This window comes from Labrus bergylta, chromosome 23 (assembly GCF_963930695.1).
Source record: "Labrus bergylta chromosome 23, fLabBer1.1, whole genome shotgun sequence".
Taxonomy (NCBI): domain Eukaryota; kingdom Metazoa; phylum Chordata; class Actinopteri; order Labriformes; family Labridae; genus Labrus; species Labrus bergylta.
The window spans coordinates 16,427,028-16,449,402 of NC_089217.1; the positions used below are offsets into that span (position 1 = coordinate 16,427,028).

The window sequence follows — 22,375 nt, forward strand, 5'->3', positions numbered from 1 at the left end:
TAATCTGTTCCTTCTGTCACACTTGCAGAGGCTAAGGCAGTAAACCTGAACAGTCCGAAGCCAGCAGGACCTTACATGATATGGGAAAATGCAAACAAAATCATGGTAACGTACCGCATCCATGGTCTTCCTCTTCGGATTTCAATAATACCAACCAGTAAGGACTTTTACGTTTCCAAAAAACTTGATACGCTGGTTGGTGGTACCAACACAGTTGTAGTTTTAGGAATCTGGGCCCATTTCAGCACTTTTCCAATTGAACTTTACATCAGACGGCTTCAGAGCATCCGCAGGGCAGTGGTCCGTCTGTTGAATAGGGCTCCTGGCACACTGGTGGTCATCAGAACTGGGACCCTCCAAGCTATGCACGTTGGTAATGTGATAAGCAACGGTGACTGGTTCTCGTTTCAGGTGGACAAGGTGCTCAGAGCCATGTTCAAAGGACTTAATGTCCAACTGGTGGATGCATGGGATATGGTTCTTGCTCACCACTTGCCACACAACATTCATCCAAAACGTCCCATCATTAAGAATATGGTTGATGTTCTATTGTCCTACATATGCCCACAAAAGAAGAGATAGCTGTTAATTTCATGAAGGAATTTTAACAATTCAGGAAAAATGCAGCTCTTGTCAATCAGTTTGAAGTCAAATAGCTCTAATAAAAACAGGCGTGTGAAGATTCACATTAACCCAAACAGCTCATTGAGCTAGGTACTTGGAAATTTGGAAATTTAAATACATCTGAGCTCAAGTCTAAATTTACCATACCACAATAAGCTAAATTTACCATTTAGTCCATTTACTCCATAGAATTGTATGAGAAGTTACTATCTACCCATTAACTAATGGCTAACTAGTAGTTAATTCCCCATTAACTATGCAACAATTTGTGTAGTTACATTATCTGCTAAATTATAATTAGCTACTCTGGAACATGTAATGAAGAAGTATTCACCATCTACCCATTACTAAATACCCATGACATGAATTTATTCAGCCAATTTACATGAAAACTAAAAAACTAAACTAAAATAATCCATTATGCCATCCAACCTTTGGCTGCTCAATTGAAAACGAAAAGTCAGTGAGGGAGCGTCTCCTATTCACCTCATTCAATCATGTAACTATCTTATTAAACATTAAGTGGACTTTTTTTATTCAATGTGTTAATCAGCTAAAGTATGGATCCACAGTAGTTAAATTATTCATGAGCTCAATTTATTATGTGAGTAAATGTTTTGTTGCTTTGATTATTAATCATGTCCTCTCTGAGGTAAAATTTCTATTGACAAAGAAGCATAGCATGTTTCCTTGATGTCTGATGATATAGTTAGGTCATTTTTATGATTTAATTCAGGAAATATCCTACATATGGGACCTTGAACTTGATCCTAGCCTGAATGGTTGGATAATGGACTTTTTACCAATAGGTGGCAGTGCGTGACAGTAAATGGTGTTCTTTCTATCCTGATCTTTTCTTCCACCAGCTTGTTGTCTGTCAGCCCTTCTGTACATTATGTACACTAATGAGTGTTGCAGCATTTGTGTGTGTGTGCTGTTGTATGTGTACATATTTCATATTTTATATGCTGCAGCTGGATTGCTTCTACAGAGTTTCGTTGTATAAATTTACAATGACAATAAAGATCAATCAATCTATCAAAAACAGACACATTGGGAAATGTGTTGATGTTACTTTGATTGTCAGCCTTCTTGATGGGGGAGAGCAGGGTTATGAGGCAGTTGTGGATGACTTTATGGCTTGGCATGATCAATCTTTTCTTCATTTCAATGTGTCATAAATAAAACACATGATTATTGTTTCAAGCAAATTTTCACTTTAAATAAGTAGAACAATTTGTCCATGGAGTCAGTGTTTTTTCTTATTACAAGCAAAAAAAACTAACTCCATGGAGTTTCTTCTTATTTCAAGTGAAAATTTGCTTGAAACAAGCAAAACATGTGGAAATCAAATGACTTTTTAGGTGATGTGTCTTATTTTAAGTGTAATGAGATTTGTTTTGACTAGAAATAAGACAAATATTCTTGGTAAGATTTTGAGTTTTTGCAGTTGACAGCAGTGGTCACCAGCTTATTTGTATAACTTTAGATAGAGGTAAGACTGGTGGGGCGCTGGTGGTGCAATGGTTAGGGCGTGCGGCCCATGTATTGAGGCTGTCATCTCAAGCAGGCAGCCCAGGTTCACATCCCACCCATGGCCTCCCTCCCGCATGTCGTTCCCCACTCTCTCTCCCTGGTTTACAACTCTATTCACTGTCCTATCACTCCATTAAAGGCACAAAAAGCCCAAAAATAAATCTTAAAAAAAAGAGGTAAGACTGGTCCTTTAACTGTGGTTAGAAAAATGTATATATAGCACTTTGAATTTGACACTGACAACATAGAACAGTACTGGCAATGTAAACTCTTCCAGGTTTGAAGATCTGTATAGCATTACAAACACTGTAATTTATGAAATATATCTTTATTGAAATATTAACTCAAGTGTGACTTTTTTTCCACAGTGCCTTCAGCTGTCATATTTGAATTTTAAAGAGATCATACATTTAAAAGAAAAGTTCTACCTTCTTTTACTACAACGATGCATCTGCCCTCCACATGTAGAACTTGAGGATTATATAAAAGATGACGCTGCTAAAGTTCTGAGTGAGTGTGCACGCACAGTTTTCTTTTGCTGTCTAAGCAAACAAAGCCGTTTTAGGCCAAATCCATTACCTACAATCCACTCTTCAAATACCTCCATTCAGAGATGAATTCTGTTCTAAAATCTCCATAGTCTTTGTAGTTAGATGCCAGTTCCAAAGAACAACTGCAGGTGTGAGCCAAAGGTGCCCTTGCGAACTGTGGCTGTTCTGCTGTGAATGTGACTTTAATGGTCTTAGATAGGAACAAGTCAGACCCTGTGCAGTACCTGAGGAATAGGCCAAGCTCCTTCTCATCTCTTTTTCTTACAAATCTCAAGAGATGATTTGAGGTAGTTTGTTCTTCCAGTGACATAGATCCTGGTAACTTGATGGTTTTGGTAATGTTTCTTGCCTTGGGTTTGAGATCATCCAGAATGTTCTTCAGTCCTTCCCAACTCATGGATTGTCCAATAGACCTGGGAATTGGCTTCAAACACTTTATGATAAATGCTGGTTCTTGTACCATCTCTTTGTGGGCTATTTCCTCCACCAGACTTGGCAGATTTTCTTCAGTTGGGAGTACACAGCAGTTGTGACTGCTGAGTATGCTGAGGAGTTCATCCATATCTGCCCCTTTGAAGTTGCTAATTGCCTCAGTTAGCACATTCTTCTCAGTTGCGCTGATATAGTTGAAGAAAGCCTCTAGTAGATTGTCTGAACAGGAGAGAGATAGAGCCTCTGTAAGGAATGGAGGGGGAAGTTGGACTGGAAAGAACTGAAATTTCTGCCATCCAAAGGCCATGATGCGAGCAACAGCAGTCCACTCTTTCTCTTGGAATTTGTGGTGCAAAATTGGGATAAAAAAAACAAAAAACGTTCAGCATAAAACACTATACTCTTATCTTATCTGGCTTGTATCTATTGGGTTGTATTTATATCAAATGTGTTTTCCCCTCTAAATTAATCTAGTTTTTTGCAACAAACAATCTTCTCAATTTATGCGCACAGACATAAACACCAGGAGTAGTTTTGAAAAGTTCCACTCGATATTTCGTTACTTATAAGAGTTCAGTACTAAATCAACACAAAGCAGCTGTAGGCCTACATTAACAGATATTCTGTTACTTATTGGAGATCAGCACAGAATCGGTGGCAAGCAGCTGTACATTAACATTTTCAAAACGGAGCCAGGAGATGCTTCCGTTGTGATGCATTTACAAGAGTGTACGGACAGTCGCTCACCCTCTATCTCTCTCTCTTGCTCTGAAGCTGATGTGATTCTGCTCTATTTTGCTGTCTTAACTATGCGCAGGAGTCGAGAAGGATTTTTTTTTGCTATGTTGAACGCAGAACCTTATAATTCAGAGGCTCTGGTTGCACGGAGCCTGCACTCTCTCACGCATTCACTCTCTCACGTGCTCTCTCTCTCTCTCTCTCTCTCTCGTGCACACACACGCAGCAATTTTATGAATAATTGAATAATTAAATAAGAACAGGCCGTAAATATACTTGGGCCCAGATATCGTCTTTGTGTGGGAAACACTGGAGACTAAATATTCTCAAACAGGTTGTTGGTATAAAGTTGTCATTTTTATTGTGCTGCACTTCTTTTAATTTAGGCAAATTTCAGTGTTGTTTGGCGTTTAAGTGCCAGTTCTAGCGCTAGCCCTTAGTAGGCCTATAGTGTGGCTGCCAACAGTCAATAATAAATCAAAAAAAAATGTATGAATATATTTGCCTCCAGCATAAAATGTGTGTAGAAATAGGCCTACAGTATATTTTAACATCTACCATAATGGTGGTACGCAGTCTAAAAAGTTTGAGAATCACTGTTGTAGTTGGTTCCACAGGTCTTTGATGCATAAAACATATCCCAGAAATCAGTGAGGCAGTCTCTGGTGACCCCACTCCCAACTCCAGCCTCAGCCTCGCCACGTTCAAACACACGCCTGATTGAAATATTAGCATCCAGGATGCAGTTGTCTGTAAATGCTTCAATCATGTCCACAAGACAGTGTGCTTTGCGGATCACAATGACTTGCTTCTCCACGATATTCTCTGGATTTTCAAAGAAATCAATGGCAATTTTGCTGGTGGAACTTAAAGCCTGCTCAGAATCCACAATGTGAATAATATCTTCTTCCATCTCAGCTACCACTACTTCTTCTATTTGATTTTCAAAGACTGTGTTTGCGCCGCTTTCTTGTTGGCTGTTAACTAGCCAGGAATCTGGACTTACTGTGGTCTTGACGTGTAGAGGTGAGTATATCAGAGTGTCATCAAGACCATCGACAAGTTCACAAGGCATGTTGGTGTCATATCCAAGTACAATAACTTCATCATCACTGGAAAGATCTATAAGAGGCTGGTCTGATGTTTGAGAAGAAGGAGTAGCTTGGAATGTTGAGGTAGTATTGGGACTGCTCCAAGAGAAAGGCCTACTGCCGTACCGAGGTCTTTTGACAGGAGTGGGGGAGAGCAGTGATGGATAAGGATGGAGATGTATGTGTAGCTGGCCCAAGTGTGTTGGATGTGTCAGGTGAAAAGGGCATGTCTGTTGTTGCATCACTAAGCTCAGAATCACTACAATCTTTTGGCTTTGTACAGAGGTATAGTCTGTGGATCTTGTAATTAGTTTGCGCTAACAAACTTCAAACTGTGACACTACCCTCAAGGGGCTCCTCAGAACCAATGACATAAAGTATGCACTCAAAGTCTTCTAATTTGCCTTTCGTCGATGTACCGTTGGGGAAAGTCAATGTACCGTTGGGGAAAAAAGTGTTTTCCCTTTTTCAAGTGTGGTGGATACAGTATCATCTTTGCTTACAACTATCTCTCTTGTCCACCCCCAGTAGGCATTCTTACTTGTTTGTACATAATCTTGGTAGTTCAACCAGCCAAGTTCTATTTTCATTGTCTTCTATTCAGCATTCTTATTTCCACGGAGTGTAGGTGTGACGCACACAAAAGGTGTTGTCACATTTTATGTTTATAACTGGTTTGTTTTATTTTATAAATAATATAAAGGTGCACTTTAATATGAGCCATGTTGGCCAGTGAAATATTTATTTGAAGAAGAGTTTCAATTTAGAATAAACTGCACATATCAGTGTTGCCTGTAGGAGGCAGTGTGGCGCTGTGCTTCTCCCTTGGACGCTCTTTGTTTGCAGACTCTCGTTGCTTCTTCATTATGCTGAGAGAAGCTGCACTGAGCAGAAGCACTGTCGTCTTCCTCATCTTTCTCCTGTTTACACAGGTTTGTGAAGCTTTTAAAACATGTCAACATGTAAGAATTTGGTTTAAAACTAAAAGCAAGTTAAGTCGAATTTGAAAGTATGTTTTAAGAATGGTTTTGTGAAGAAGCAGGGACTTTGTGTGTACTCTGTGTCAAGTGCAGTCTAAGATGGCGCTGCCGATTATATCGTCTTTTTGGTTATTTTAAAATTCTGTCAAATTTTTTGCTCCAGTACATTTCATTTAGGAATAAATATAGTTAAGTATAATTAATATTATTATGTCAGTCTTTGGTTCATGCATGTTTTTGTTTGATACTAGCAATGTGCTAGTTTCTCTTACCTCATATTTTAAGTAAAGGTAAACTATCTCAGTTTAATGGCTGAATAAAGATTTATTGAGGTAATTTTCTACTATTCGCATTTGGAAGTATGGTGAATTGTGTACCTATGTTGTTTGTGGATTCTGTACAAAATGCTGTAATATGCTGTCATGCAGAGAAAATACAAGTCAGAAAAAAATACATTTATTTTGAATATTAACAAATAAATTATGCTGAGAGAAGCTGCACTGAGCAGAAGCACTGTCCTCTTCCTCATCTTTCTCCTGTTTACACAGGAACCTTATTTGTTTATGGGTCCCAGCCTGAGACGGTGGATGGAAGTTTCATCTTCTCTCTTAGTCTATTTATTAAAGTTTGTTTCCTTTACTCTGTATTGTTTGGCCTCAGCCATGTGTGCTGGACAAAGGACTCAGGCCTGTATCGCAGTTCTCAAGCCTGACTAGAGTTATTCTGGAGGGAACTAAACAAAGGAGTCTTAGCCCAGCACTCCCCAACAACAACTAACAAATAGGTGTGAGGGGTGGGGGGTGTCTGAATTCTCTATCCTCATTGGAGGAGAACTGAGGTAAACCCCCAGCAGTTCCAGTCTTTAAAAGCAATCGTCAGGCATTGCTTCTTTCTCTTCAAGTGTGGTCTGCCGACAGACACAAGAGGATACCCTTTTTGCACATGATGGACATCATGTCCACCAACATCCCCAAAATCAGGGGTGAGCAGACAATAAAAAAACAGACAATAGAGGGTGTATTAAAAGTATTTATCATGAAATAACCAATAAAAACAGCTATGTATCTAATCTAAAAAGTCTTTAAAATGTATACTTCGTTGCACTGAGGCTTTTCTGTCAGTCTTAAATTAAATGCAGCATACTGAATGAATACTCTATGTTGAAGCCAAATAGTTGATTTTGTGATTTAATGGATATTTTGCATTTGTTTATCAATTTTGAGTTGTTTATTTATTATTTAAATGAATTATTAATTAATGCCGAGTGGTTGAGGAAAGGACGGTGCGTAATACAAACTCCGCCCCACAATTGCACGAGCTAGAGCGGCTGCTAATGAATATCAGCTGTGCCCAGTCAGGGAACTGGTTTCCCAGGTATGCAGTCACACTGTTTTTAGACCGCAGCAAAGCAGCCACAAAATCTACACAAAAGAATCTATCGCCAGGTAACGCACCGGCCTGTGTCTCCTCCACCCCGGTAAGAAAGAATGCTAAAATTTTCTGTTAAGAAGAGGAAAAAACAACCTTAAAAACAAAGGAAAACTTGTGGTTAATTGGGCGTGTCTAGCAGCGCATATCCTGGAAACCTAATGAAAAGTATTGCACTTATACTCTACATAGCAAGAAATATAAAAAACTGCAGTTTTATTACAAACCTGGGCATGGAAAAATAAAGACCCAGAACATAAATCTAAGGCGTTCTTCCTGCTCGTCTGTTTCATATTTTTTACACACGAATGTTTAAAAAGTCCAAACGAAGAAATGTATTAAAAAAAACATCATTCTAATGAAATCCAAAATTCCAATTACATTTTTACCTAAGGAAAAAATGAAGCAGTGTCATGTTCTGCTTGTTTTCAAACATTTACAGTTTAGCTTACTGTACGTGGTAAAGTAAAGTGGTTTATTTAAAAAACACTTTTCTTTTTAAATCCATTCTAAATTGTATCCTCATGCTCAAGAAAAATTCTTCTTAAGCTAAGAAAGAAAAGCAAAGGGTTTTGTATTTTACAAAGGAAAGGCAGGAGTTCAGATCTGGACAAAGAGTCTGGGTAGAAAAACAAAAAAAGCAAGCTGGAGTCATCAGAGGGCCGTCCCAGACGCCAAGGTCTTACAACATTGACCTACCATAAGGAAGTCTGCAGTTTTTTTAACATTGATCTTTAAGTGGTGGTCGCACCACTCCACAAAGTCCTTCACAACAGGCCCATGATCGACCTCTCCATCCTGGAGCAGACTGATTAGAACAGTATCGTCCGCAAACTTCAGGAGATGCCTGTTGTCATAGGTGCTTCTACAGTCGTTTGTATATAAAATATACAATAAAGGGGACAGGACACACCCCTGTGGTGAGCCTGTGGATGACAGCCGCTTCTCGGATAGGGCACCATTCGCCCTGACTGCCTGAGGCCTGCAAGTTAAAAAGTCCAAGATCCATTTCACCAACCCAGCATCAAGGTTAAAATTGGACAGCAGTTTCTTTGCTAAAATGTGGGGTTGGATTGTATTAAAAGCTGAGGAGAAATCTACAAATAAATGCCTCGCATGTGTGTGTTTTTGTACCCTCAAGATGTTTATATAAATAGTTAAATAGAGTAATAGTGGCATCATCCACACCTCTGTTTGCCTGATATGCAAATTCAAGTTTCAAGCAGGCCCTGAACATGATTGGTCAGAACTCTTTTGACCATTTGTCAGAGTCAGAGCCACAGGCCTCAGGTCATTTAGCTCTTTTGGAGATTTGTTCTTAGCCACAAGTACAACAATAGAATCCTTCCACAGCTTGGGGACCTTGTGCACAGTAAGTGACAAGTTGAAAAGATCTGTAAAAACATCACATAACTGATCTGCACATACTTTAAGAAATTTGCCAGTGATCATATCTGGTCCGGGGCTTTACCTAATGTTACATTTAAAAATGGATCTGACAGAATGAACACTTATACTAGCGTTAGAAGGGGCCTGAGAGGTGGCAGCACGTCACTAAACATGTCGAACAAGTCACCACATTTGTAAAATCATATTCATCATTAAAACGTAGATAAAAATCATTCAGTGCATTTGCAAGTTCTGTCTGTGATTTAAAACCGTCCATGTTCATCCACCCATTTTTCTTGTTGTCCTGGTCAGATCTGTCCTCCACCCTATTGGAGCTTAGCCCTCTTGATTTCATGTCTGGCCTCTTTCTTCGCTTCTGCTATCTCAACAACCCCACCATGCAGAAACATGTCCTGTTTCCTGTGCAGTGCATCCTTCACTGCTTTAATTTGCCTGGGTTTACTATTTGGAAACACCTTAACATGTTTTGTGGGGATGATTGAGTCTTTAAGATAAAGAATATAAGAGGCGATCACCTCAACCCTCTCATCAAGATCGGCAGAATCATCATTAAAAACATCCCAGTCTGTGCTTTCAAGCGCTCCCTTAAGTTCCTCAATAGCACTTTCAGTCCACATCTCCACTGTCCTTGTTACTACTTTACCTCTTTTAAGGAGAGGTTTGTAGGTAGGGGTAAGAAGGATGGTGTTGTGATCAGAAGAGCCAAGAGGGGGCAGGGCAACCGACTTATATGCACCTTTGACTGAACCATAACACAGGTCAATAGTTCTGTTCAGTCTGGTGGGGCAAGAAATATACTGGTGAAAGTTGCTCAATGATTTCAAGTTATAGTGATTGAAATCGTCAAGGATGAAACAAGGTGCATCGGGAGAGAGGGACTGTAGTTTATGTGTAATTTTGTGAATAGTATTTACTGCATTCCTCGCGTTGGCTTTTGGATGTATCTACACGACAGTAATGAATATTTGGGGAAATTTGCGGGGGAGATAGAAGGGGCGCACAGATACAGACAGCAGTTCAATGTCCTCAGTGCACACAGTCTCTCTGACAGTGATGTTCTTGCACCACCGCTGATTTACATAGAGGCAAACACCTCCCCCTTGGGATTTCCCTGTGACGTCAGTGTTTCTGTCAAGCCTCACCGGTGTCCCAAAACCGCTGAGAGTTAGATCTGTGTCCAAGTCCGAGGAAGTAAGCCAGGTCTCAGTGAAAGCCATGATGCACGAGTCTCTGAATTTCTCCAGATGAATGACGTTGGCCTGGATCTCGTCAATCTTGTTTCTGATGGATTGGGCATTACAGAGCAGCATCGAGGGGCGGGGTATACGGTGGAGATTTAGAGGCTTGAGCCTCTGTCGGACACCACTCCGTCTCCCTTGTTTCCGTACTTTCCCTTTGTTGTCCTTTTTGTTAAAATCATCCCGATGACGGGAGATATCCGCTGTTAAACAGTCTCTGGTAATTAGGTTGCGACAGTGGCTGTTGTCGATACCTTAGATCCAGTAAAAATCCCCGAGAATACTGAATCCGGCCCGTATGCGAGTGGCAGGGATCAAACAAACACTGAGCCACAGCCAACAAAGTCCATGTGATGATAAAGAATAAAAGCTCCATACCCAGAAGTGTGCGGCGAGCAGTGAGATATAAATCAGGTTGTTTCTGGTCGATTATACACTGACGACATTGGAAAACAGACGAATAAAGACAGACCACTACTGCTAGTCGCAACTCGCGCAGTGCCATACAGTGTCAAGTTTATGTGACCAGATTGGTTATACTGAAAGGCGGCTAAACGCATGTGCAGGAGTCAAGGTAACGTTGTGATGTCCCCAAACGTTGGACATGAGGTTGTTTGGTTTTTCGCAAAGTTTTCGCTGAGCGAGACTACGCACATGTGGTTACAGGTGAGTGAAATTGTTTTCCATCTGTTATGTTATGATGCAGGGATACTTCGTTTTATTAAGTACATTTAATTAAAACCAGTGAAATGTTGCTGCTACTATAGCAGTTGTATTTGCTAATCAGACTACTTTACTTGCTTATCCGTCTTCAAAGAAACCTCGCGTTTCAAGATGTTTTGACCCTGCTGTATTGTATTAACATTTGTTTTTGTTAATGTGTTTTCTATTCTTAAAAGTACACTAGATCTCTGCCTTTTGGCTGGATAGTGACTACTCTTCTCCCCATGGGAGATTCTCCAAAAAGCTTCTACTTCTTTTTACCTAAGTGCAGTGCTTGTGAATATGACATTAATGACGCTTCTGTCAATGTAGACAAGATTGAAGATTTTTATGTAAATTAATTGTGTACCCACACGTGTAAAACCTCTAATTTTGCAGTTGGCTACATCTCTTCTTGTAGGCAATCTAACCTTGTAATGTTTTTCACCAAAACATGTGATCGCTCAAGCCAGCTCAGCTGTCTAACGAGGTAATGGCTGCCATGCCTGCCCAAAAGGTCTTTACCGCACTCTCTACAGACGAGGCTACAGACACACTCTGCTTCACACTAGCCTCATCTCTGAACAAGCTCTGCCCTCTGGTGTCCAAACCCGCTCGCAAAACCCACCCTAGTCCATGGCTCACTGAAGTCATAAGAGAGCGAAGAGCAGGGCTGAGGGCAGCAGAGTGAAAATGGCAAAAGTCCAAACAGTCCGCTGACCTTAGACTTAGACTTAGACTTTCTTTATTGTCATTCAAACTTGTACTTTACAGTGCAGATAAGAACGAAATTTCGTTGCATTTGGCCCGTTGTAGTGCAGGATAAAAACAGCAGCATGTATTTACGTATAAAAAATAAAAATAAGGTGCAGATATAAATAGATATAAAAAGAAAAACTATGGGTAAAAATACTATACAGATAAATATATTGCACGTTATATTGTGTTTTACAGTCCAGTGAGGTAGTCCTGTGTGGGGGTTTGAGGGGGAATGGAGGGATTATTTTTTCCTGTTCAAAAGTCTTATAGCCTGTGGGAAGAAGCTGTTACAGAACCTGGAAGTTCTGCTTCGAAGGCTGCGGAACCTCTTTTCAGAGTCCCCCACTTTCTATTGTGCACAAACAAGACTTTATAACATGTAGGGGGGAAAAAACACACAACTTTGAGAAATGAGGTCTGGTTGACTGGTAGCTTTGTTAAGTTGGCTGCCCGGCTACCGGCACTGTTGCTCGGCTTGACTACAGGACTTCCGTCCGCCAGGATTTTGAACTTGTCAGGCCCGGGGCAGAGGGCTCTCTGTGGGTGAAGTGTCATTGTTTGAAGACAGGGAGTTATGTTAAACTGTAGCAAAGAGATGAGCAGCAAGTTCGACCCGGACTCTCTAAGCGGGGACGGCAATAGTACGAAGTGTCAGGCTGAGAAAGCAGGTGCAGAGGGATGAGTTGGAGCACGTAGCCCCAGAGCTAGCACTAGCTCCAGGCATGGTGTTTCAACCTTTAAAAAAAATAATCATCACCTTCTATTTTTATTTAAATTTTACACAGCATCCCAACTTTTAGGAATCAGGGTTGTAATAATTAACAGCATGAATACTCGACTTGAAAGGTTATCTGCATGATTCACAACCTTGCAATGCCACTTGTTCTGCATTATGAACCATTATGAGGCACTATGCACCCATAAAGTATTTTCTGAAGATCAGATCAACGTTAAAAGAAGTCATCATACTTCCCTGATATCATCAAGTCCCGGTAGTAAAGTAATCCAACAGGATTAAAGCTATGGATAGGATCAAATCTTGAAATCAGGTTGTTTAAAAAAGAAAAGGAAAACATAATCAGATAAAACCAATCCAATCCTGTTTTGTTCACTGGTAAAACCTTCAGTTTTTGTTGTCTAAATTTTTGACTAGGATTTCTTTAATCCAAAAACTCAGGATTATGGTGATACCAGCAGAGTGCTGGATTCAGGCTGGATTACAAGAAAATGTCAGCTATGACATTACATATCAAATGTGTTGCAGCTGAGAGGTTCTCTCAACTTGTGTGGATTGTGGTGCCCCCCTGTGGACGAAGTATGCAGTGTGAGGTCCTATTTAGAGCACTGCTGAACCTTTTAGGCCAGGGGTGCCCAACCTTTTTTGAACCAAGATCTACTTTTAAAGTTGCCAGTCTGCAGAGATCTACCAGTCCACATAGTGAGCCATAGCCTTTACCGACAGCCTACAAACGCATTTAATACTCAAACAACAAACAGAAAATAATATCAGATATAATAAATGAGAGTTCTGTAAAAAATAATGCAATATCGACATACTTTTTTAAAAACTCTTATTTTAGGGTAGGCTACATTTTAATATTACGTTTGTATTTATATCACATATGTTTTTCCCTTAATTTTGTTTACAACAAACAACTTTAATCTGTGTGGAGATGTTCACAGACTACAGCAGGCTGCTGTGAGATGATTTTGCTTTTGTTAAATTAGCTGCAGACACGGTGAGAGTGAACGGAGTAAAGTCCAACCGACCGTTTGACCGGGTCACGTGTGTACCCGCCTCGGTCCGTAAAGATCACGGATCAACTGTGTGCTGTAGCACTAAAAATAAAAAGTAAAAAGGTTCGCGTGGTGGCTGGCGCTCCAGTGCAAGTGTGTGTATGTGTGTGCGTTTGCGTTGTATGTTGGTGTGTCTCAGCGTGCCCCGCGATGCTCACAGTCATGACAGCAGAGAGGAGCAGAGAAAAGTAGCTGCAGCTACATCAAATGCGCTTAATACTCGTAGCATAGTTTCTATATATGACTTTTTGGTAAAACATTTACCCCCCCGGTTTTACCTGCACGTCCTTGCGCATGCCTGCACTCTCTCTTGCGCGCGCTCCCCCGCTCGCTCTCTCGCTCGCTCTCTCATGCACGCAGCAATTTCATGAATAAATGAAAAATTAAATACAAACAGGTCGGAAGTATACTTGGGCTCCCAACACAGGTATCGTGTGTGGGAAACACTGCAATGAGATGAAATTGAAATCACTTTTCTATTTTACAATTGCATTTTATATTGACTAAACATCTCGCGATCGACTGAGAATCAGTCAGCGATCTACCTGTCGATCGCGATCGACTGTTTGGGCACCCCTGTTTTAGGCCTTTATAGAATACTTTGGTTCATCCATAAAAGTCCCTGCTTAGATCAGATTGAGCTAATTTTTTTTTTTTTTTTTTTTTTCAAACAAGGATGAAAGTGAGTTGGGCTAGTGATCCTGGGTAGGTAAAAGTGAAAAAGAGTGAACTGGACTCCTGGATATGAAAAAAAAATTGGACTACCTAATCCAGATCATTCTTATCTGGATTCATTTGAAACAACTGGGCTCAGATAATTCTTAAAGGATAACATCTTGGGGATATGGAGGTAGAGTGAGGCAGATGGTTCAGGAGGTATTTCAAGTATCAAGTTTCAAGTTTCAAGTATTGCTTTGAGTAGATATTGATAGTGGGTCGTTGTCAGGCTTTGTTTGGACTGAGCACTTAAGTTTCATTCTCTGAGCATCAAGCGTCTGGCGCTTCAGCGTGGCCACAGAGCCCGGGCATACATGAGTACTGTTTTGCCTATTTTCTCTGGTCATCTGCTAAACGCAACATGTGCTACAAAGAAATCTATGTCATTCATGGGAACAGGAAAAGACACATCTGTCATAGACAACGAAATCTTAACAACTTGTCTCTGCTTAAGAAAGCCTCTTCTACCCACCCTTCATTTACTTTTGGCCTCTGGAACTGTCAATCTGCTGTGAATAAAACTGAATTCATCCAAGCACTTGCAAAAATGTCAGACATTCAGGCACTTGCCCTTACTGAAACCTGGATCCGCCCAGAAAATACAGTCACACCAGCTGCTCTTTCTGTTAACACAGTGTTCTCACACACACCCCGCTCTGTTGGACGTGGAGGAGGTACAGGTATCCTCATTTCTAATACCTGGAAATTCAATAAACTCTTCCCACTGAGCAACAACTCCTCATTTGAATATCACACAACCTTGGTTACTGCTCCTATTAAAATGTACATTGCTATCATTTACCGCCCACCAGGGTGTAATCTGAATGATTTTGTTGTGGAACTGGACATGGTACTCTCAGAAATCCCTGATGATGGAACACCACTGATTGTAATGGGAGACATGAATATACACACTGATAAAGCCCAGGCAACAGACTTCCTTGCTCTCCTATCCTCATTTGACCTCACACAGGTCCCAACTCCTCCTACCCACAAAGCTGGCAACACTCTTTATTTAATCCTGACTCGGAACTGCTCGACAGCAAACCTGACTGTCACCCCTCTGCATCTATCAGACCACTTCTTTATTCAATTCACAATCTCCTTGCCGGAACTCCCTCAGGCACACCCACGAATGGTGTCATGCCACCAAAACATGCGATCGCTCAAGCCAGCTCAGCTGTCTAACGAGGTAATGGCTGCCATGCCTGCCCAAAAGGTCTTTACCGCACTCTCTACAGACACACTCTGCTCCACACTAGCCTCATCTCTGAACAAGCGCTGCCCTCTGGTGTCCAAACCTGCTCGTAAAACCCACCCTAGCCCATGGCTCACTGAAGTCATAAGAGAGCAAAGAGCAGGGCTGAGGACAGCAGAGAGAAAATGGCAAAAATCCAAACAGTCCGCTGACCTCAATGACTATAAGCAAAGACTTGTCTCATTCTCCTCCAGCCTGAAAACGGCCAAGACAACATATTATCAGAACAAGATATGCAATGCCACAGATACAAGAAAAAATGTTTTCTGCTTTTAACTCACTGCTTCAACCACCTCCTCCTCCACCCTCCGATCTGGTCACACCAGACATGTTTGCCTCGTATTTTACTGAAAACGTTGCAACCATCAGTAACCAGTTTTCTGAGCCTGACCAACTCAGCCCAAAGGCACCAACCAAAAGTTCCTCACTCGACTCATTCTCCTCTCTGACTGAGGATGAAGTCTCTAAGCTTGTGCTAGACTCTTAGCCACCTGTCCTCTCTATCCAATACCATCAAGCCTCATGCAGACCATTTCCTCTCCGCTTAATGCTGCACTTAAGCATATCATCAACTCCTCTCTGTCAACCGGTGTGTTCCCCACCGCATTCAAGCAAGCTCGGGTCACCCCTCTGCTAAAAAAACCTACACTAAACCCAGCCCAGGTGGAAAACTACAGACTGGTTTCTCTTCTGCCCTTTCTGTCAAAAATACTTGAGTGCATAGTCTTCAAGCAAGTCTCTGAGTTCCTGTCCAGAAACGATCTGTTTGACCCAAATCAGTCAGGCTTTAAGAGGGGCCACTCTACTGAAACTGCACTACTATCAGTAACAGAATCGCTACAAGCTGCCAGAGCTGCGGGTCAGTCCTCAGTTCTATTACTGCTAGACCTGTCTGCTGCCTTTGACACAGTCAATCATCAAATCCTCCTATCCACACTCTCTGAACTTGGCATCTCAGGATCTGCCCTCTGCTGGTCCGTGTCCTACCTCTTTAGGCGATCCTTTAGAGTGTCGTGGAAGGGAGAAGTGTCCAAAGCGCACAGCTTATCCACAGGGGTACCTCAAGGGTCAGTGCTTGGTCCCCTTCTCTTCTCCATATACACAAGCTCACTTGGTTCAATAATCCGCTCTCATGGCTTCTCATAACACTGCTATGCTGACGATACCCAGCTCTTCCTGTCATTCCCACCAGATGATGTTACAGTCTCTACAAGAATCTCATCATGCCTTGCTGATATCTCTAAATGGATGAATGAACGGCACCTTCAACTCAATCTTTCAAAGACTGAGCTCCTTGTCATCCCAGCCAGTCCCTCTATGCAACCACAGATCAATATCCAGCTTGGAACAACCAAACTCATGCCCACAAAGTCTGCCCGGAACCTGGGTGTCATGATTGATGACCAGCTAACTTTTAAGGTTCAAGTAGCCTCGATTGCCCGGTCATGTCGATTTGCCCTGTACAACATCAGGAAGATCAGACCTTACCTGTCAGAACACGCTACACAGCTCCTGGTACGGGCTCTTGTGATATCACGCATCGATTATTGCAACTCTCTACTGGCAGGTCTTCCTACATGCACCATCAAACCTCTGCAAATGATACAAAATGCAGCAGCACGACTGGTCTTCAACCTTCCTAAAAGAGCACATGTCACTCCGCTGTTCATCTCCTTACACTGGCTCCCAGTTACTGCTCGCATCAAATTTAAAACTCTGCCTCTTCGCTTACAAAACAGAGACAAAAACGGCTCCTCCTTACTTTAACTCTCTCATCCAGGTCTACACTCCCTCCCGCCCACTACGCTCTGCCAATGAAAGGCGTCTGATCCAACCTTCACAACAGGGTCCTAAGTCTCTGACTAGACTCTTCTCCTCTGTTGCGCCCCGGTGGTGGAATGAACTTCCAAACTCCATTCGATCTGCAGAGTCCCTCTGCACCTTTAAGAAAAAGTTAAAGACCCAGCTCTTTCATTAATACCTACTAACTTAATGATGATGGCTTCAATATCATTGATGATGATGATGATGGTTGTCACGATTGTTTTTGTTTGATAACGATGACTTATAAGATGGTTTCTATACTGATTAGAACTCTCAAGAACTGCCTCGGTGCAATGTCTGTCAGCACCTGTGTGTCCAATCGGACTCAAAGCTGATCGTTTGCTCTTAATGACATTGTTCCCTTTTTCTAGATCCTTGCTTGTATTGTACTTACTCTCTGATGTACGTCGCTTTGGATAAAAGCGTCTGCTAAGTGAATTGTAGAATTGTAGGTGATAGTAGGCTGACTTTGTAATTGTCTTAATGTGGCTTTTAAAATTGAGGTCTGAGTCCATCACTATGCCCAGATTTCTTGCCTGGTCTGTGGTTTTAAATCTTACTGACTGAAGCTGATTGCTGACTCTTAGACTTACACTCCTTTGCTCCAAAAACAACAACCTCAGTTTTGTCTTTGTTTAGCTGGAGAAAATGTTTGCACATCCACTCATTGATTTGTTCTATGCATTTACCCAGTGCTTTTATGGGACCATGGTTGCCTGGCGACATTGTAATATATATTTGTGTGTCGTCTGCGTAGTTATGATAACTTATTTTATTGTTTTTTATAATCTGAGCTAGTAGGAGCATGTAGAGGTTAAACAGAAGAGGCCCCAGGATGGAACCTTGGGGAACTCCACAAGTAATTTTTGTTTGCTCAGATTTGAAGTTACCTATAGACACAAAGAAGTCCCTGTCCTTTAAGTAGGATTCAAACCAGGTTTAGTACTGTGCCAGAAACTCCCACCAAGTTTTCCAGTCGGTCGAGTAATATATTGTGGTCAACTGTGTCGAATGCAGCACTGAGATCAAGTAAAACTAAGACTGAGGTTCTGCCACTGTCTGTGTTTAAATGGATGTCATTAAACACTTTAACCAGAGCTGTCTCAGTGCTGTGATATTGTCTAAAACCTGACTGGAAGACATTGAAACAGTCGCTCAATGTCAAGAAGTTATTTAACTGTTGAAAAACAGCTTTTTCGATTATTTTACTTAAAAAAGGAAGATTTGATATCGGCCTGTAATTGTTCATTATTGACTTGTCTAGATTGTTCTTTTTTAATAGTGGCTTGATGACTGCTGTTTTCAGGGCCTGTTGGAAGACACCTGAGAGAAGAGACAGGTTTACAATTTGTAACAGATCTGGAGCCATGACTTGGGAGACTTTTTTGAAAAAACCTGTTTGTAGAATATCAAGACAGCAGGAGGAGGAATTTATTTGTTGTGTAATTTACTCCAGGTTTTTAAAGTTAATTGGATTAAATTGTGTCATGGTGCTTAAGTTGGTTTTAAATGGACACAGCACGTATCCTGATCCTGATGATGAGTTCCTGACAGTTTGTCTAATTTTCTGGATTTTTTCAGTAAAGAAGGTGGAAAATGTATTACAGGCCCCGGTAGAATGAAATTCAGATGCTATTGACACAGGAGGGTTTGTTAGCCTGTCAACAGTAGCAAACAGGGCACAAGCATTATTGTTGTTTCTGGTGATGATGTCAGAGAAGAAAGATTGCCTTGCATTCCTCAGTTGTGAATTAGAAGTGTGAAGTCTCTCTTTGTAGATGTCATAATGAATCTGGAGATTAGTTTTACGCCACCTGCGTTCAGCTTTTCGACAATCTCTTTTTCCGTTTCTTACCAGTGTTGAATTTCTCCATGGAGATTTTTTCTTACCAGAGACAACCTTCACCTTAGTGGGAGCAATGGAATCAATAACATTTGTGATTTGACTGAGCCCCAGGACAGGGCAGCTGTGGAAGAGAAAACCTGGTTAAATATTTCACTGGTGTTTTCAGTGATACACTGTTGTGTGATCACTTTTGTTTGAATACTTTTGTACACTGACATAGGACTCTCAAATAAAACACAGGAGTGATCAGGGAGGGCAACATCTGAAACAACAACCTTGGATATGTCGAAGCCCTTGGAGATGATTAAGTCCAGAGTGTGCCCTCTGTTGTGTGTGGGCTCTGTCACGTGCTGAGTCAGCCCAAAGCTATCAAGAGTGTGAAACAGTTCTTTAGTCCCTCTGTCCTGGGGGTTATCAACATGGATGTTAAAATCACCAACAATAATAACACAGTCAAAATCAATACAGATCACAGACAGCAGTTCAGTGAAATCATCGAAAAAGTTTGCACAGTATTCAGGTGGCACGTAAATATTTAGGAACATGGCTCTGGGGGTGGACTGAAGGGCCACATATTCAAAAGAAGCACAATTTCCAAAAGATAATTGCTTACATTGGAAGGAATCATTAAACAAAACTGCAACTCCTCCTCCTCCTCTCTTATGCACTCTAGCCTCGCTTACAAAACTGAAGTTGGGAGGGGTTGACTCGATAAGAACAGCTGCACTGTTATTTTGATCTAACCAAGTTTCAGTTAAAAACACAAAATCAAGCTTGTGCTCAGTAATAAAATCATTGATTAAAAATGATTTCCCTGCCAGTGATCTAATGTTTAGTAGAACCAGCTTTAGGGTCCTAGAAGCTTCATCTGCTAACATTTTTAGGACAGGTTGTGGCTCAAAAGGAATGGATGCTAAGTTTGACAAGTTTGCAAAATCACATAACTGCTTTTTTTGATTGAAGATTTATTTTGGGCTTTTTTCGTGCCTTTAATTCAGAGGGAGGACAGTGGATAGAGTCGGAAACCAGGGCGAGAGAGCGGGGAATGACATGCGGAGGTGTTGGTGAGGGGGTCGAAAATGGGTGGAGACCCCTCCTCTTGGTTCCGATGTCTCTCCTCTTTAGGTCTCTCTTCAGAAACTGGCAGACGTGATTCTTGACGAAGGTTTTCATCCCGCTGTGTTTTGTCTTTCTTGAAAGCTGTTTTCTTTTGTCTCTTGTCCTTGGCAGAGAGAACTGATGGTTGAGGCAGGGAGTAAAATAGGTTAGAGGTGAACAGTTTCACCCCTGACATGTTCAGGCAAAATCCATCTGCCTTAAAAGATGTCTGCGTTCCCAGAAAAATGTTAAAATTGTTAATAAAATTCACTGAATGGGCATTACATGCAGTTGTAAGCCAGTTATTCAGTGCCAACAACCTGCTGAATCTCTCCTCTGCTCTTCTGACTGGTGGTATGGGGCCGCTGATAAACACATCCACATCCAAGGGGCTGACCATCTTCGGCAGACCAGTGAAGTCCTGCTTCAAGACTTCAGATTGTTGTTTTGTGACATCATTTGACCCAATGTGCAGTATGACATACTTCACAGTCGGGTGTTCAGCCACAATATGCAAGATCCTTTCTGCTAAATCAGAGACCATATCTCTGGGAAAACAGAGTACTTCTGTGTTTTTACCGCACATCCTTTATACATCTTTAACAGCTAAGTCACCCACAATCAGAGTTTGAAGCCCAGGCTTTAGCTTTCCCTGTAGCCTTTTACTTTTTGATATGTTTTCAGTCCTTACCCTGGTGTCTGAGGATGGAGAACCAGATGAAGATCCAGGGCTCTGTAACAGAGGGGAATATCTGTTCTGTAGTTCCACATTCATTTGTGGGGGAGGTTTGTTCCTAACCTTCCCTTTCGCAGCTGTCCACGGCTGTGTCCCTCTTGATACAGGGGTTTAAGAGGCACTTTGCAGGGGAGGTAGTGCAGGCCAGCCGGTCACATCACATATCTCAGCTCGCTGTGCTCTGCCTGTTATACGTCCTCCCTTTTCCCAGAGAAATGATTTCTTCTTTGGCTTAGCACCAAGACAGTTCCAAGGAGGACTACCATTCGTAGACTTATTAGACAAAACAGAGCCCACCTTTGTCATTGTAGAGGTCTCTGTGCTCCTTAGCCGTGTGTTAGCTTGCTCTTGTCCACTATTCTGAGTTAGTGGTAATGTGGTGTCATTCCCGCACAGTCCGTTCACTTCTAGACGATTCATCTCTGTCTCCTGCACTGCAATTTTCTGACGAAGTTTGTGGTAATCGTCCTTGGAGAAGGGAGGCATCTTGTTGCTGATTAGCTTTAGCTGCGTACAGCGTTTCAAAGTACTGCGGCACAGGCTTGTGCTCTTGTCAGGCCACAGTCACAGTGTAGCGATGCAGAGGTAAATATGGCTAAAGACCTCCTGTATCTATCAAAAAATACAGTCCTGAGGATTTGGAAATGTCCAGGACCGGCTGTCAATTAAATTAGGTTTAAAAAAAGAAGATATCAGCAAAAGAATGTAAGTAAAGCAGAGAGCAAGAAAAAAAGCGTCTGCACTGTAAGAAAGCAGGAAGTAAAAAAAAAGGGAACATCGATTTTTTTTTTAAACTACTTCAAAGTTTTCTCGCGATATGTCGTTGCTCCGCGAGATTTCCACTTGTTGCACGGAGCTCTTGCTTGGAGCTTCTTTTTTTTTAGTTTGCCACAACAGACTGGTATCACTATCTCTTGATTTTTCATGGCAAAATCTAACTCATTCACCTTATGCATTAAGGAAACACGATTATTTGAGTGCTCTTTATTTTCAAGTTGTAACTGCCTTAGGTTGAAAACATCATCGTGAAATCATGAAACTAGAAAACAGTTGCTTCATGGAAGACTATGGCCTCTTATTTATAGAGCAGTAGAAGTAGTTATCACAGCTACGTGATATAGTTTAACTCCTGGATGCAGCTTTTACCAAAAAAAAGCTACTAAGTAGAACTCCTTCAGACCTCACAGTGAATTCCTTTGCAACCAAAGCATTATTTACGTGTAAGATCCCGCCACTTTCCACAACTTCGGTAATAGATGATACCAAAGCATTATTTACGTGTAAGCTCTTTAAGACTTAGTCTGGTGATAAATTATGGATGTAACTTAAAGCAGCTCAAAGGCTGATATGGTTCCCCCAACTTTCCACAACTTCGGTAATAAATGATACCTGCAGCTTTACCTCTAAAGATAGAAGCACATGCGAGTGCTTATGCTGAGCAGACTCTCATTGGTCAGTGATAAATGCAGTTGCTTCTCTGTACTGTGGACTGTAGGTGTTAGATTAGAGAATTAGGACATGAGCGCTTTTCCACAGAAGTTCTCTTAATAGATGCATGAGCAGAAGTGTGTGCATTCAGTTCTCGGTCTGATGCAAAACTGCTAGGGGTG

General features: G+C 41.4%; 1 protein-coding gene across 8 annotated transcripts in view; it reads left to right on the forward strand.

Moving 5' to 3' along the window:
- LOC109977736 (NXPE family member 3-like) overlaps positions 1–22,375 on the forward strand; it is a 62,269-nt gene that overhangs the window by 14,450 nt on the left and 25,444 nt on the right. For 5 of the 8 annotated variants that reach the window (XM_065951065.1, XM_065951060.1, XM_065951063.1 and 2 more), the window contains one exon: positions 29–6,456. In XM_065951065.1, coding sequence (XP_065807137.1) covers positions 29–582 — 554 coding nt within the window. In that variant the 3' untranslated portion in view covers positions 583–6,456. Of the gene's footprint in view, positions 1–28; positions 6,457–22,375 lie in introns of those variants that run through there. The other 3 variants (XM_065951061.1, XM_065951066.1, XM_065951067.1) reach the window with 1 other exon arrangement.